The sequence below is a fragment of the Palaemon carinicauda genome, chromosome 16 (genome assembly GCF_036898095.1).
Source record: "Palaemon carinicauda isolate YSFRI2023 chromosome 16, ASM3689809v2, whole genome shotgun sequence".
Lineage (NCBI taxonomy): Eukaryota > Metazoa > Arthropoda > Malacostraca > Decapoda > Palaemonidae > Palaemon > Palaemon carinicauda.
The window spans coordinates 17,270,126-17,287,625 of NC_090740.1; the positions used below are offsets into that span (position 1 = coordinate 17,270,126).

At 34.7% G+C, this 17,500-nt stretch overlaps 2 protein-coding genes across 8 annotated transcripts in view; one reads left to right on the forward strand and one right to left on the reverse strand.

Annotated features, from left to right (window-relative positions):
• LOC137655595 (zinc finger BED domain-containing protein 4-like) overlaps positions 1-1,439 on the forward strand; it is a 2,444-nt gene extending 1,005 nt beyond the window's left edge. Inside the window, exons 3-4 of the mRNA XM_068389493.1 lie at positions 151-242; positions 468-1,439. Coding sequence (XP_068245594.1) covers positions 151-242; positions 468-1,439 — 1,064 coding nt within the window. The remainder of the gene's footprint in view (positions 1-150; positions 243-467) is intronic.
• LOC137655668 (1-phosphatidylinositol 4,5-bisphosphate phosphodiesterase delta-4-like) overlaps positions 1-17,500 on the reverse strand; it is a 277,338-nt gene that overhangs the window by 186,044 nt on the left and 73,794 nt on the right. The window contains exon 1 of one of the 7 annotated variants that reach the window (XM_068389617.1): positions 9,390-9,420. The exons of 3 other annotated variants lie outside the window; for them this stretch is intronic. In XM_068389617.1, the coding sequence (XP_068245718.1) occupies positions 9,390-9,405 (16 nt within the window). In that variant the 5' untranslated portion in view covers positions 9,406-9,420. Of the gene's footprint in view, positions 1-7,486; positions 7,939-9,389; positions 9,421-17,500 lie in introns of those variants that run through there. 3 more of the 7 variants (XM_068389613.1, XM_068389612.1, XM_068389614.1) reach the window with 3 other exon arrangements.

Genomic DNA, 17,500 nt, shown 5'->3' on the forward strand with positions numbered 1-17,500 from the left:
ACCTGACATTGGACCTCTGGACGAATCGAAAAATGATGTCTTTTTTTTTCCTGTCACTGTACACTTCATTAACTCATCATGGAAGCTAAAGTCGCGTGTCATTGCTTGCGATCAGTTTGTGGGACGACACAGCTGTGATTATTGCTACAGCATATGAGGATATAGTCACTGAATTCGGAATTCGTGGCAAGGTGAGGAAGGTGGTTGCAGACAATGCTTTGTCTATGGTGAGAGCATTTGATGTCTGACTACCAGGATTATATGGAAATGAAGTGAGCAAAGAAAGTATCGATGAAAATGGAGACACCGATAAACTTGATATTTTGGAAGAACTTGATTTGAATGAGGGCCTTGCCCTTCTTCCACCAGATCGGTCCAGTTGCTTTGCACACACACAACAACTCTGCATACTAGATGCCTTCAATGATCTCTGTGTCAGAAACAGCGCAAGCTACTTGATACACAAGTGCTGTAGTATTGTAGCTGCAGTATGTCGATCTACTGTGGCAGCACCATTCTTGGAAAAGATTGGGGTTTCACTACAGGCTGCCAATGCTACTAGATGGAACTCTCAACTGACTATGCTTAAGTCAGTTCTCAAAGATGTCAATGGTGTCAACTCAGCTATTCGTCTCCTACGATCATGCAAGACCGTAGAAGAATTGAACGGAATGGAAATAGCAATGCTAAAAGAAGTGATAAAAGTTTTGGAACTATTCAAAGAGGGGACATCACAAGTGGAAGGAGAAAACATGGTGACAATTTCTTGCGTTGCACCAGTTGTATTTGGCCTTGAGCACAGCCTCAAACTACTCAAGGAAAGTAAACCAATCTACTGCTTAAACTTGGCTAATGCACTACAGTCTTCTATCAAAAAGATGTTGTATCCGTTTCTTGAGAAGACTGATGTCATTGCCGCAGCAGTCATGGACCCCAGGTTTAAGCTGGCATGGCTGCCATGTGAGGAAATAAAAAAGGAAAAGATTTCGAAGATTGTGGACCTAATTATTTCAGAGTCAACTCGGTCATCTTTGAAGACCACAATTCCAGAGAGGGAGCCTTTCATCACCATTAGCACCAATCAAGACAAGGCTGACATGAGTGCAAAACGCCCTCGTCTTTTTGCCTGCATGCCACCAGCTGCGAAAATAAATGTAAGTGCACCAACAAGCGACACTACAGTGGTAAAGGCAGAACTTGAGTTGTACCTAGAAGGTTTTCTGGCTTTTGACGGAAACCCACTGAGGTACTGGCGTGAAAACAAGAGCTTCAGCATTTTGAAGCCTTTTTCAAGAAATATTCTAGGGTGCTGTGCCACGTCGGCACCATCTGAAAGTGTCTTCAGTAAGGCCGGTAATTTTTACACTCCTGAGCGAGCAAAACTTGGCCCGGAAACCTTCCGGGCATTAATGATGATTAAATGCAATTATGATATATAGAATGCAGATATAAACTTGTGTGAAAAAATGTTATATAGTGTGAAAATTTTCAGGAGGATTTTTTATTAGTAGCTTTGAAATCTGAAATAAGATTAATTGTATTTTCATTTGTATTTTCTGAACCAGTGATTTAGGTTATTTTTATTTTTAGATTTAGGAAGAAAAGTATTTGTATTTGTATTTGTATTTCTAGATTTAGGAATAAAAGTATTTGTATTTTTGGATTCCGAAACAAAAGTATTTGTATTTGTATTTAGTATTTTTGGAATCCCAAACGAAAGTATTTGTATTTCAATTGTAAAAAGTCAGTATTTGGTCCAACCTGTTACTGGAGTAATATATTGTAAAAAGGGGAATTACAAAATTCAAAGCTAAGATGTAAACGAAAACAAGGGTCCTCAGTTTGTAAGCCTTTCTTATTATGTTATTTTTTGACATTGTAAAAGAATGAAGAATCTATTCTGGTTGACCTTTGCAGATTGTTATTTAAACCACATGATTTCGTCATACCTTGTGACAAGGAAAAAAGTGTAAAGTAACTTAAGTGTTCTGTTTTGAACTTTGTGGTGTTGTCAATTGTGTTGTTAGTTGGTATTCTTCTTATGTAAAGTAATTGGGATTTCGATTGACTCCAAATTTTATTTTTTTTTATTTTTTGACACGAGAAAAGTAATTTGTTAACTATTTTCCTCTTGCTTTATAGTTTTTATTTTATTGTCAATCGTATTCTTGTTACCATTTTGACATTTATGTTTTTATAATTTCATCTATTTTTCTTAATTGTTGTTATCATTGTGAAAACATTAGAAGTTCCCGTATGGAATAAATACGGTTAGATTATTCGATTTAAAACATTGTTTTCTTGCCCTTGATATAATTTATATTAGAGAAACATACTAATCATCATTAAGCTATACCAAAACACATTACTTAGGAAGTCGGGAAATGCTCAGTTCATTGAAAAGACGATACAGTGTCTATTAGGTCTGGCTGATAATTTCTTTATAGAGCGTAATTTGCATGTTACCTCATAATCTCCCCTATATAATAAAGAACAAGTATCTAGCTATATATATATATATATATATATATATATATATATATATATATATATATATATATACAAACCACATTTACATCATCGAGTGAAAAATAAGTATAGAATTATAAAGATGGTTGCATACACTTTTTGGGAAATATAAACAAGGGGACGACCCTAGTTTTTAATTTTGCAACTCTTTTAACGACCTTATCTATATTTTGTCATGATAAAATGGTCCTATATGGAAGAAAAAAAATCTTCAACACCATTAGATACTTATGCAAAATGCTTGACTTCTCGAGAAGACCTTGGGACTGAAAGACATACACATGGATTTATGGTTAAAAGCATGCCTCGTATATCTAAGCTATAATTTCCATATTTCAGGTTCAGGGAACGTCAACTTTCTGTTCTTCTAACTCCAACAAATCTTTGTTAGTCAGTGATTGCTTCTGGACCTCTGTTCGTTCTTGATACGTCCTTTGGTTACTGACTCATCAAAACCTATGAGGCCATTTTTTTTCTATATATATATATATATATATATATATATATATATATATATATATATATATTTATGATATATGGTCAATCTCTAGGGAATTGTCCTGCTTGATATGGCAATGTTACTGTCCCTTGCCTCTGCCCTTCATGAGTGGATTTGAAACCTTTAAACCCTTCATTGCAGTTTGAGTCACTTTAATCCAAGAAACACTGTTTAATATTGCATGATAAATACTGGGGCTATATCATTCAGATATGTGGGATATCCAGGTGCATTACAAAGGTTCAATATAGCCTAATAAAGAAGTTTCTTTACCCTTCCAATGTTTATTAACTGCTTGTATAAAATAGCCATTGAATTATTCTCCATAAATAACCATACATACTAATGCCTTTGAATTAACCATCCTAAGGATAGTAACTATTGTCTTAAGAGATTTTTGAGGGTCCGGGGATTAAGGACATGCCTGTGATGCTTACCTTCTAACATAAATGTTACCATGTCTTTGTGTATCTTGTAACCTGGCATAATTTTTTCTCCTTTGGAAATATATTGAAGATCCGACATTTGCTTAATAAAAAAAAAAAGTCTTTTCGACATTGAAGATGGGTTCTGGGGGAATTTGTTTTTCATCAAGTGATTTTCTTCAACGTTACAGTTATTTCTTGGGCAGTTACAGTATCAGCATCAGCAGCTCCCTGAAACTTAATGCTGTGCAAGATAAATCGCTTCTTTAATGGTTTTAAAGACCTCTCATGAATGGCTATCGAGCAGAACAATGCCCTAGAGAGTAACCTATTATCATCAGCGCCCCAGTTCCTTTTTCGCCGAAGCTAGGACTAGGGAGAGCCAGGCAATGACTGCTGACGACTCAGCAGATTAACCTACAGGCTCCCCAAACCCTCCATTCTTAGGTCACAAGTATGGTGAGGTTGCAAACACTAAAGAAACCATCGAGGCTGAACGGAACTAACCACAGAACGCCGAGCGCTAGGCAAGGACGTTCCCAATCGATTTAACATCCTAGGACTTGTGGAAAATGAAATGTCCTTTTCGTAGAGATGTTTTTTATGCAAGTCCTCAAAGACTTGGCCTTCTCTTAGATAAGCATCTGGCCTTTTTAATCAAAAGGATAGGAATCATTCCATTTCTTTGTGAATTTTGCCGATCTTCACATTGTTTTCAAAACTTTCAGACGATGGATCCCTTTCAGTGACATACTGACAGTCATTCAAAGAATAATTGTTCTACTAGAAAAAGTAAATTAACAGGGCTTCAGTCGGAATAAAGTACATGATCAAACTTCAACATTATGCCTTAACGAATGATCAAAATAAAGTCAGACATTGCGTGTTTTCCTTTATACGCATTGATAATATTTTCTGTGCATACTAAGTATACTGCTATTTGCATACTTAATTTATGTATCTGCAGTACTATTCTTATAAAATTTTCAAAATTTGTTCTAACCCTTCTTCAGAGTTATTGGAACGACATACTGATAAGGATTTAATTTAGATACAGGAAGGTTGACTGTAATATGATATGGGTACATTAATTCAGTATCGGCAACTCTCATCTATGGTTCCCATGACACAGTAGTCAGCCTTCATCTCTCTTCTTGATAAGCGATCTTCTATTGAATCCCACGGAACTTGTATATTAATGTAATTGACATTAAGAACCTACATTTCAAATTGTATCCTACCCTCTACAATTACAGTTAAGGATCAGGGTCCTGATTAGGATACCACACGAGTCCCGAGTCCTCCTGTTCGTCTTGCATCACTCTGACATGTTCTTGTCACAAAAGATGACGCCCATAATAAACATGGTGATTGGGTAATTAGCAAACGACATGCATTGACAATTATTAGAAATATTACCATGCTACACAAATCACCAGTTCATTATATTAATGGAATATAGAGTGGTATCATCAATTAACATGAACCTTTTTTAATCAACTTCTTCATAATTATATCTTATGTCATTCAGGATTAGCGTGGAGCTTATATTATAGAGTAATTTAAACTAGAAGGAAGTTGGTGCAGCAAGATCTATTGGCCGATGTTGATTGTGTATTTGAGTCACAGTTCAAAAAATATAATCAAAAGCTCAAAACAAAGGTATGGCAGGCTTATAGAATATGTATGTAGTTCGGGGGCAAACCGCCTGATGCCGTGGCTATAGGGCAAAATTTGAGATTGAATTTTATTTAAAAAAATATGTATGTATGTATATATGTATATATATATATATATATATATATATATATATATATATATATATGTATATATATATATATATATATATATATATATGTATATATATATATATATATATCTATTATATATATATGTATGTATATATATATATATATATATATATATATATATATATATACATATATATATATAATTCACACATACAAGCAAAAATATAATTTCGACATTTAACTCGCACTTTCGTATATGTAAAAATACAAAACGAACACTAAATTCTTACATTTAAAAATAGATAATATTCATAGCCATTTGCAGATTGAAATCAGTTAAATGTTCATATAATAATTTCAAATGGTAATTTCTTTGAAAAAAAAGACGAGGGTCCATAGCAGTTTCTTACCTCAAAAGAGGAATACTAAGAAATGTTTCAAATAACAACTAAAGAAGTTAGGAATGAATGGACAAGACTAATACTGGTTTTGTTCCATATGACGTAACACCGAAATCAAGATAAACGAGTTTTTCTATGGAACTTGATGTGACCTGGAACTACAATCCAAGACCTACGGAATTATTCAGTAGATCTAGCTCCAATCCTTCAAGTCTAGTAATCTCATCTAAATTCCTTCCTTCCTGGCTACTAACTGTTCTTCAGAATTAAGTTAGAATTGATCGACTGTGATATCAAATGTAAATAAATTCCTTCAGTTTGATTTATCATATTTCCAAATGTACACGAATAAGATGAAATATGCCAATATTATAAACTAACTGTCAACTCTACTTGTGACGTCAGAACCAAATCACTGGAATGCTGACAAAAAGAGCCACCGTGTTTTGATTTCTGATCTACTGGTCTACAAACCACATTTACATCATCGAGTGAAAAATAAGTATAGAATTATAAAGGTGGTCACATTTACACTTTTTTGGGAAATATAAACAAGTGGAAATGGTAACGATGAAAAGTCTAAACCAGAAATTTAAAAACAAAACCACCCTTACAAGATCCTTTTATTATTACTATTATTATTATTATTATTATCATTATTATTATTATTATTATTACTAGCCAAGCTACAACCCTAGTTGGAAAAGCAAGATGCTATAAGCCCAAGGGCTCCAATAGGGAAAAATAGACCAGCGAGGAAAGGATATAAGGAAATAAATAAATGATGAGAATAAATTAACAATATATCATTCTAAAAACAGTAACCGAGTCAAAACAGATATGTCCTACATAAACTATTGACAACGTCAAAAACAGATATGTCATATATAAACTATAAAAAGACTCATGTCAGCCTGGTCAACATAAAATAATTTGCTCCAACTTTGAACTTTTCAAGTTCTACTGATTCAACTACCCGATTAGAAGATACTCCATAACAAGGTCTATAGAGTAGGCCTTCCACTTGCGTCTATTTATGGTCTTTCTGTGCTAGTCTATACCAGTAAATTTTCTTAGTCCGTCAATCCACCGTCTTCACTCCTTTCTTTGTTCGTTTGCAGTCTTTAGGGGCCCATTCTGTTATTCTTAATGTCCATCTAGTATCTGTCATTCACATTATATGTCCTGCCCATGACCATTTCTTTCTCTAACATACTGCTACAATATCCTTTACTTCAGTTTCTCGTATCCATGTTGATCCTTTTCTGCTATATACATATATATATATATATATATATATATATATATATATATATATATATATATATATATATATATATATAGTCCTATAAGAAAAATAGCGGGTATAGACTGGCAAAGAAGAATCATTAATAGACGCACGTGGTGTCTGAGACTTTTGATCTACAGTGGACTAGCTACTGATGCCGCTGATGATGGTAAATATATATATATATATATATATATATATATATATATATATATATATATATATATATATATATATATATATGTGTGTGTGTGTGTGTGTGTGTGTGTGTGTGTGTATATAAATATATATAATATATAAATATAAATATAACACATATATATATGTGTGTGTGTGTGTTTGTGTGTAGTTACGCTCGCCCCAAGGTCGACTGATCGAGTGGTCGTGATTCGATTAAAACAATCGCAGTCAGAATTTCATATATCATAATAGTAAACTGGCAGCGGCAATTACTTTTATCCCGAAAGGGGAACATGCGGGCAACTTTACATCAATGGTCTGTATGTAAGTATGTATGTATGTATGTATGTATGTATGTATATAAACGGGAAACAAAAGACAGTCAAACTAATGATGATAACAAACAGACTTACTTATTCCGGTCGTCTCCAGGAAGTTGGCAAATCTAGGCTGAATGGTAAATGGAGCTATGGGACCCCCAGACTCCATGTCTTTTTTTCCACACTCACTAGATGGCTCTGCTATCCAGTTGTTGTCAAGTTTTGAATTGGACACATCCGTGACGATCTTATCTGGAGAAGCACTCTTATTACTCTTATTATTCTCCATTGGAAGATTTTCCTCTCCCGACTGCGTCCCAGATTTGTCCCCGGGAGAATGACTGGTGATGATCTGAGCCTCCCAGTCTAAACCCGTAGGACCAGTCTCCTTTTTGTCCGAATCCTCATTATCTTCCATAGTTCTGGTAGTGGTCGAGCCCTTCGCTATAGATTGCCAAAGGCGTTTACTTGGGTATTAGAGAATTCTTCTAAAACGCCATTTTCATGGATAGTGATGCTTTTTAACCTGTCTGTATTACGTCCGCAAATTATACAGGATACGGGAAAAGTTTTTTTTTATTTATATTCTAAAGAATAAATGAGAATCACTTTCATGGCAAAGTCTCGGTGAGAGAAAGAGAGAAATGGGAATTATTTCACATGATAAAATAGAGAGAGAGAGAGAGAGAGAGAGAGAGAGAGAGAGAGAGAGAGAGAGAGAGAGAGAGAGAGAGAGAGAGAGAGAGCATTATATATTCATATATAAAGACGATGTGAATTATGTCATTCGGCCTTCCCAATTCTCTGATTATAAAGATATGAAAACATAAGCTATGACATCAAATGAAATACATTTATAAATACGTTCGGCCATTATGCACACTCATGGCTTTATATTTAGTAGTAAATGTTCCGCCTCTCGACACTTCACCGAAGCTAATGGCTTACTATACAGACGGACACAACCTATACAAAAACTATTTTCTCTCATTTTACATTTCCTTGAAGATTTTCTAAAGAGAAACTCTACTAAATGTGTAACTGACATGGTCGGTTTCGACCATACGTCATATGTTCAATTGATGCTATTACTTCAACTCGTCAATTTGATCAATCACTCAATCTTCAAGTTCAAACGGGGTTAAGATATAGTTCGGAGGCTATGTAATAAAATCATTCACACAGGGTTATAGGTCGAGTGATACACCATACATGCTTTAGCATTTTTTCCATGTAGAATAGGGCGATAAAATACAAATTCCCTTAATAAAAATCTGTTTCAAACGAAAACCATTGTCTTTCTAAAATTGAAAATGGAACCAAGAATGAGATAACATAAGAATCTGTACAAAAAGTACACACACTCAAAACTTTAGAATTTATAATGCTAGATATTATATCGTTACGAACAGTATAACTTTTTCTGGTTGACACTGGTTACGCAAGAATAAAGGAAAAATTTTACCATTACACAATCAGTTACTTCATTTCATTTTTATATGATATTCCACTATCTAATTTTTCTTCACTGTAATCTCCTTATCTGCTGAAGGCCTTTCGATATTTTTCTTTTTATTTCTTTCCTCGTTTCGAGGCACGAGCAACTGAGACATTTCCTGCTTCAAACTGAACTCGGGATAAACGTCTAGGAACTTGCACAGACACTTAAAGCACAACGAACTGCTTCCTTTAACCAGATCATTCGCATAGAACAACTCAAAAGGGGTAAAGACTTCTTCGTATTGTGGGAGGGTAAACCGTATCAGACGTCGAGAAAAGGCACCAATGAAGGGGCCGGTCGCAACCAAGCCACTGGTCTGGCATTCGCAGTCACAAGGTAAAGGAAGGTCCGCAGGCCAAATGTAGTCGCGCATGATGCCAACTTCCTCAGTGAGGACCGACACTCGGTGCAAAATGAACACAAACAACAACAACAACAGCTACTACTACTACTACTTCTAAAACTACCTACACAAGTACTTGAAAAGTCCCTTACCGTAATCAAATATCATCTCATTTCACAGCTGTCTTATAGAATGAGAAGCTGTCTCACAGTCACGTGGTTGTGGATGTAGTGTATCACAGAGAAACAAAACTCAATTGGTCTTTTTAATCATTCTTCCAGGGTTTTCACAAAGTACAGGTCTAGAATACAAATTAGCGACTAAATTGTCTCATCTGAAACTTACGTAATGTTCATTATGTGTTCATCCTCCAAGCCTCAGATCTTATAATTGCTCGGGAAACTAGTTATTGGAATTTGGGAACATCTTTTTGTGATTATACTAAAATTGCAAATACGTGTCCATTACTCTGAAATGCCCAAACAGAGTTGCGCAAAAGACTACTTAATTACTGAACTTAAAACAACACAATACATTTCCACATGGCCGAAATAAAGCTACCAAATTAAAGAAACCCTTCATGAAATGATAATTAAATAATAAAATAAATCTAATACATCATCATCACCCATGACAAGAATTGAAATATATTAATCCTGTCACATGAAAAGAGATTAAAAACTTCGACAAAAAGACTTCGTATTTAAATATTCAACTGTATAAAATTCCACCAATATTCCTGTACTGAATTTACATTGTCAGTGATTAATAACGATAGACCAGAAGCTGTCCAGCCTCTCTAACCATGCGCCAAATTAACCTAGAGGGCTTGCTTTCTTGACACCCTCGACAATAATTCATGACCACTATTTCTTGAAGGTAGGGGTGATCCGATATGAAAATAAAACACAATTAATACTTAGAAGAATAAAAAGAAAAGCGTTGACATTGGTGGAAAAAACTGAAATTATTATTTTCTACTATAGGCATGAGAGAGAGAGAGAGAGAGAGAGAGAGAGAGAGAGAGAGAGAGAGAGAGAGAGAGAGAGAGAGAGAGAGAGAGAGAGAGAGAACCAGCAAAATTCAGTTAAAACTATGTTATGCACACACACACGCACACACACATATATATATATATATATAGATAGATATATATATATATATATATATATATATATATATATATATATATATATATATATATATATATATATACATGTATATGTATATATATATATATATATATATATATATATATATATATATACTGTATACACACAATATTAATAACAATAATAATAATAATAATAATAATAATTTCTATCCATATTGCAGTTCTGATTTCTTCCGCTCCACTATTCCAGCACTGTCCCTGATTACTGGCACTGTTCAAGTGTTTATAGCCTTCGCCATATATCGATTGATAAGCTTTGCGTTCCTTATAGCTTTGATTGTTTGCATGTATTCTCTAATTTTTTTCCTTCTTCTCTATGTGTTATTGTTTTTCCTTCTATTACCCCCGAGGTATTTATAGACTGCTTCGTCTATGTCTATGATCACATTTCCATCTGGCAGCTTTATCCCTTCCGTCTTTGTTACTTTTCCTTTCTCCGAACATTGCACCCAAGAGCGAATATTAACAGGCTCTATATTCCAACAGCAAAGGGGGAAAATTACTCATCAGTATAGAACATTGGTTCCCAAACTGGGGGGCGCACCCCACTAGGGGGGGGGGGCGTGAGGACGATACAAAGGGGGCGTGAAGTCATCTGCTCGAAATTACTTGTTTAATAGAATAATAAAATCATTAAAAGAACAAATATCTGTCATTACATACATGCATCCATCTCACTAAATTTGACCAGAAATTGTGCCTTAGTCTCATAAGTATTTCCAAATATTATATGCCATGTTTTCAAATTATCTATTCTTAAAATTGCAACTCAATTTTGCCAATTTGCTAATGTTCAAACTTTTTTTCGCTCACTCTGAACCAAATGTTTCGTTTTTAGTTACTGGAATGTACTATTATTTGTTTGAGGGGCTTTCAATATTAAAATGTAATACAAACAGAAATCTGTTTTCCAGTACAATGCTAGGAATCCTTATATATATATATATATATATATATATATATATATATATATATATATATATATATATATATATATATATAAAAAGAGAGGAGTGGGGGCGTACGGGTCTACTGGAAGCAAAAAGGGTGCGTCAGGTAAGATAGTTTGGGAACCACTGCTTGTCTATGATCACATTTCCATCTGGCAGCTTTATCCCTTCCATCTTTGTTACTTTTCCTTTCTCCAAACATTGCACCCAAGAGCGAATATTAACAGGCTCTATATTCCAACAGCAAAGGGGGGAAATTCCTCATCAGTATAGAAGAAAGTGTCGTCATCAAAACCAGGGCGCTGGGACAGTACCGCAAGATCAGTGAAGATGAATGGCTAAAGAGTGCATGGGAAGAAAACTTGATAAGGGAGGTGTATGATGAGAGAACAGGAAAAGGAGAGACTTGAAGAATGCAAAAGAAAGCCAATGCATGGGCAATTCCCGAGACAAACTGAAGAACTTAAGAAGGAAACTTAAGAGATGATAACCACAGCGCAAGATCAGGCTCTAAGATCAAGATATATTCAACAAGCAATAACCAGAACTAAGTGCAGGAATGCGTGCCAAAAGAAGAAACCCTCAACCACATCGCTAGTAAATGTTCAGCACTGGCTCAAAAGCAATATAAGAACCATAGGCTAAAGCTCTCCATTGGCGTCTCTGTAAAAATATCAAATACAATGAAGCAACGAAGGTTACCAACATCAACCTCAAGCTGTGGTAGAAAATTATCAGGCTAAACTACTCTGGGATTATAATACAAGAACGGACAGGGTGATACAAGCACGTCAACTAGACGACACTCTGGTCGACATGACAACTAAAAGAGTATCACTCAGATGCTGCAGTACCCGAGACTCAAGAGTAAAGGATAAGGATATAAAAAAATAGAAAAGTACCAAGACTTACGAATTGAATTGAGAAGGCTATATTTAATATGCTAAGAAGTGGAGCACTAGGGACCATATCTAAGTCATTGAAAAGGAATCTTGAAGGTAGGAGCCAATATACCACACAATATGCATGCAAGTGTACGTTGCTTGAAACATCACATATAGTGAGGAAAGTGATGGACTCCAGAAACCCACACTTTAACCACCAGTCTCTGTATACTGTGATTAACAAACAAAATAATAACAACACCATAGGAGGGTGGTAATGAGAAAGCAATGAAAGCGTAAATCATGAAAAAAGGGAGAAGTAACTCCTTTCCTCCTAATTGCCAAGTCTCAGCCTAGTATAACAAGAAGAGCTTGATAACTGTCTTACTGATTTTCATTTTGAATCTTGATGGCATTTTCTTGTCTAGAATAACATCAGTGTCATGGGTAGATAGAATAATATAGAAAAGAATGTTAAAACGTGTGAATTTTCTACTCTTAAGAAGCAGAGAGAGGAGGTCCCGCTAGTGTTTACTGGAAACTGTCACCGTCGTCGTTTGAGATCAAGATATTTATTAGATGTGCCTAGATCAGCAGACCTTGGGCATAACGATCGAAGCCAACGTTATGGAAGGACCCATAGGACAAGGAGAGCAGTGTTGTCGCCGAAGAATATACATTAACGGAAGGTAAACACATGTCTCGCTTCAATTATAGCGCCATATGGATCATGATTATATGGATCCATAGTTAACCCCTCCCATACAGGGGTATATAAACTTCAACGAGAACGAGAGTAGGGGAGTACGAAAGATAGAACGGGAGTATGAAAAATAGAACGAGAGAGAAGCAGCACAGAAAAAGAGAGAGAACGTAAGGACCAGAATGGAGACGTGACCAGCCTTACGACAACTTGTCCAAGATGTCAGAACGAGTTGACCCGTCATTATTACCAACCACGAAACGCCCAGACCTGAAATATCTACGTTCCTGTCAACCGTCAAGAGCTGCTGTGAAGAGTACCATCTTTTAAGTATTATTTGTCTACCTTCTTGACTGTTCCCCTATTTGCTGGAGTGTACTCTAATCAGATGAATTTCTTTGTTTAGTTCAGTGCTTCCTAAGTACTCAACCAAGAAACATTGATCTTTGACTAGTTGTAAATAAAATTATGTTTTCTTTTACGAGTTTTCTTTCTATATTCCCTTTTTCAAAACTGGTTGTGGTCGAGTTATCCTAATTCAATTAATCAATTCAAAATAACCTGGTTCGATCCCCACGAGAATCGTAACAATCACTTACTTCTTTCTCTTTTTACCATGCTTCTTTCACTCTTTGTCTCACTGCTTTCTCTGTATCTCCCTCCTCTGTTATTATTGATCCCATGTAGTTAAACTCATTGTTGTGTTTGAGCACTGTACCACCTTCCACTTGAATGCTTAATGTAATTTTCTACTACAGTAATCATTAACTCTTTCATTCCAATCCTTAACTTTTTGGGGCTCCTCCCCATGCTAAAAACCTTTCTTGCAATTGTTGTCTGTAATAATGACTAAATTATCATTAAACATTAGTTCCCACAGTTATTTGTTGTTCCTTAATTCTGCTAATTGTGTCTGTAAGGACAAGGAACAGAGAATGCCTGTCTCCCCATTGGTCTATGGTGGTTATTAACCACTTTATACATCATCCTCACTAGCCTTACTAAGTTCTCGAGTATTAATCTCTCTCAAACACCGACGTTTTTATTGTTACCTTTGATTTTCCTGCAGCTTTATTAACTTTTTCTTTCTTTACAGCAGGCTCAGCATCACCTTCTATGATGTTTGCTATTGATCCTTCTACTGGAGGAACATCTTCAAGTTCTTCACTCACATCCTCAGTCTTTAATAATCGTGAAAGTCTTTCCATCTTCTATTGATTCTACTTTCTAAATTAAGATATTTCCATTTTTATGTAAATAATTCTTACCTCTCCTTCATCATGCCTGTCTTTTATTCTCGCTTCTCCAATTCTATAATTTCTCAATCTGGGTTTTCCATCATCTACCACTCACCTGGCTTGTCCCTTTACATTCACTACCTTTCTCTTTGTTCCATCTTTTTCCGTCTATATTGCTCACTAGTTTGTAGTTGTTATATCCTTTCCACCTTCTTCCGGCTATACAGTACTCTTTTCCTTCACACCAGTTTCGACCTCTTTATTACACCACCATGTTACTTTTTCTTGTTGCTGTTTACCACTTGCTCTCCCACACACCTCTGCTGATGCTGGCACCCCAATCTCTTTCCTAACATCCCTCATCTCCTCAGGTGATTCTGACGTTCCATTTACATATCTCTCTTCTCTTCCTCTTTCCACTTTACTTTTGAACTCATTTGCCTTCTCCTACTTCAGCTCCTATGTTTTGATCCCCCTATTCCTTGTTGAAGGTTTCGTTTCCTTATTGCTTTCATCCTAAAATCTGTCACCACCAGCTATGTTAAGCTACACCAGAAACATTTCAACATTTGGAATATCCTTACATTTCATATCAACAGAATTATGGTAAAAATAGACATTAAACATTATACATGGATGAAATACTCTGTAGCAATGCAGTGTCATTAATAGTACACAATTGAAGACTGTTTTTCTGAAAACTAATGTTGAAAAATATTCTATGACGTACCCCCATGGACAAAGTACTTTTAAGAAGGTAAAGTGCCCAAAAAAGGAGAGGGAAATGCAATGTCAAGGTTCTAGTGTGGGGAAGAAGAGTAGGCCTAAGCAAGTGACGCTTAAGCATAATCGGTACTTGACGACAAATTCTTTATAATAGCCTCCTGGCTAGAAAAATGGTAACGCGTTCTGGCAGATCAACCCCAGCCTGGGGAGGCCACTATTGTAGTTGGGCACCACAGCAAGGGGAGGGGGGGGGGGGGGCTTGCCAGGCTGACATTCTGGTAAGCATCTATTCTGATGAAACTGGAACTGGAACCAGACCCCTTTAACCTTTAAAGAAAGTGTTCAACAATGAAATGCAAAATAAATTTGCAATCTTATAATACTCTCTTTAAGTACCAGGCTTCTTTAAAAGACGTCACTGCAGCTCATGATATGTTCAGCATCAAGGTTGCATGAACAAAAAAGGTTTGATTTCGTGAGCTGGTTACTGACTCATGCGAGTCAAAAGTTCCATGAGCTGTTGCAGTTGCGACTTGTGTAACTGCAGGTTCATAAATGGCTTTCGTCACACACACGCTGACGCATATGAACGTCATCAGCTCGAATGATCATCAACGTTAATTTTACCAGTTATATTATGTAGTGTTTTAGTTGGAACAGCAAAATGGTGTAATAGTTTGTTTGTTTTCCCAGTAATAGATTATTTTCGATTACCTCTATTTTGTAGTTATATCTATTTCCTTATTTCTTTTCCTCACTAGGCTATTTTTTCCTTGTTTTTCCAACTAGGGTTGTAGCTTAACTAATAATAATAATAATAATAATAATAATAATAATAATATCGTTTGTGGATGCATTATCTTGTTTTCAATATGAGCGATGAGCAGTCAAGCTCTGGACTTCCTCACACACTCGCTAGTAATCTTTTTCCAAGCTTCAAATAGAAAAAAAAAAAATTACTTAACAGATTAAAGGTTCATACCGTAGTGAATGTTCCTTGCTGGAATTTCTCATGCAACGATTTGGAATCCTGCCAGGGAATGACAAACCATTTTAATTTATTTCCAGTTCATATTAGGATTTTCGTAACAAGAGTGCAAATGTCATTTAGTTATTGTTCATCTCATCTTGATTTATCTTACAAATTTTACAATTAAGATTAGGGGTGGTTTGGCTAGTAACAACAACAGCAGCAACAACAACAACAACAACAACAATAAGATAATCGCCTCTAGATGATAACGAGCAGGTGTGGCTATATATATAAATGAAAAATAGAAAATATTCACCATTCAGGCACACTATTCTATCTAATTTCTCTTCCTCTTGTTTTGTTAAAGTTTTTATAGTTTATATAGGAAATATTTATTTTAATATTGTTACTGTTCTTAAAATATTTAACTTTTCCTTGTTTCCTTTCCTCACTGGGCTATTTTCCCTGTTGGGGCCACTGGGCTTATAGCATCCTGCTTTTTCAACTAGGGTTGTAGCTTATCAAATTATATATATATATATATATATATATATATATATATATATATATATATATATATATATATATATATTTCCAGTCACACTGAGCAGCATTGCAAGACGAAAAACTACTCGGTCTCTTCTCGTCCCTCGGGTAGGAGGAGAGAGCAAGTAGTCATACCCTTCTGAGAGAAGCTACCCCCAAGAGGTACAATCGGAAACCACAACTGCTGTTGTAGTTAGGAAAGGGGGAGGGGTGGGAGAGGTTGAATGTGTGTGTTCGTGTAAGTGCATATCTATGTAAATACTTAGCCGTCATTTCTGACGGGTCGCGTACCCTAGAAGTCTTCGAATCAAAGCAAAATATTTATCAAGCCTCTAAAAAAAAAAAAAAAAAAAAAAAAAATTTGCACAAGATAAAAACTACACTAAAAGTCTTCGAATAGCGTATCGAAGCAAAATATTTATCAGGCCTCTAAAAATAAAAAAAAAAATTAAATAAAAAAAAAGGAGAGATATTTTCACCAAATAAAAACTTTTGAATACAAAACGAAAGCAAAATACAAAAGTATCGAAAGAATTTGAAAACAATCTTAAGGGAAACAGTCCAGGAATAACTTACGACTCCATCACACTGCGTTGCTAGAATTGAATATTTCATCATTAAGTGAGATTTAATGTATCTGAAGCATCGCCTAGAATTAGATTAAGAGCTTATGAGGGCTTGTCAACGCTCCCATATACAACTTTATTTTAAGTTATTTTTCAATATATATATATATATATATCCATATATATATATATATATATATATATATATCCATATATATATATATATATGTATATCCATATATATATATATATATATCCATATATATATATCCATATATATATATATATATATATATATATATATATATATCCATATATATATATATATATATATATATATATATATATATATATATATATATATCCATATATATATATATATATATATATATCCATATATATATATATATATATATATATATATATATATATATATATATATATATATATATATATATATATATATATATATATATATATATCCATATATATATATATATATA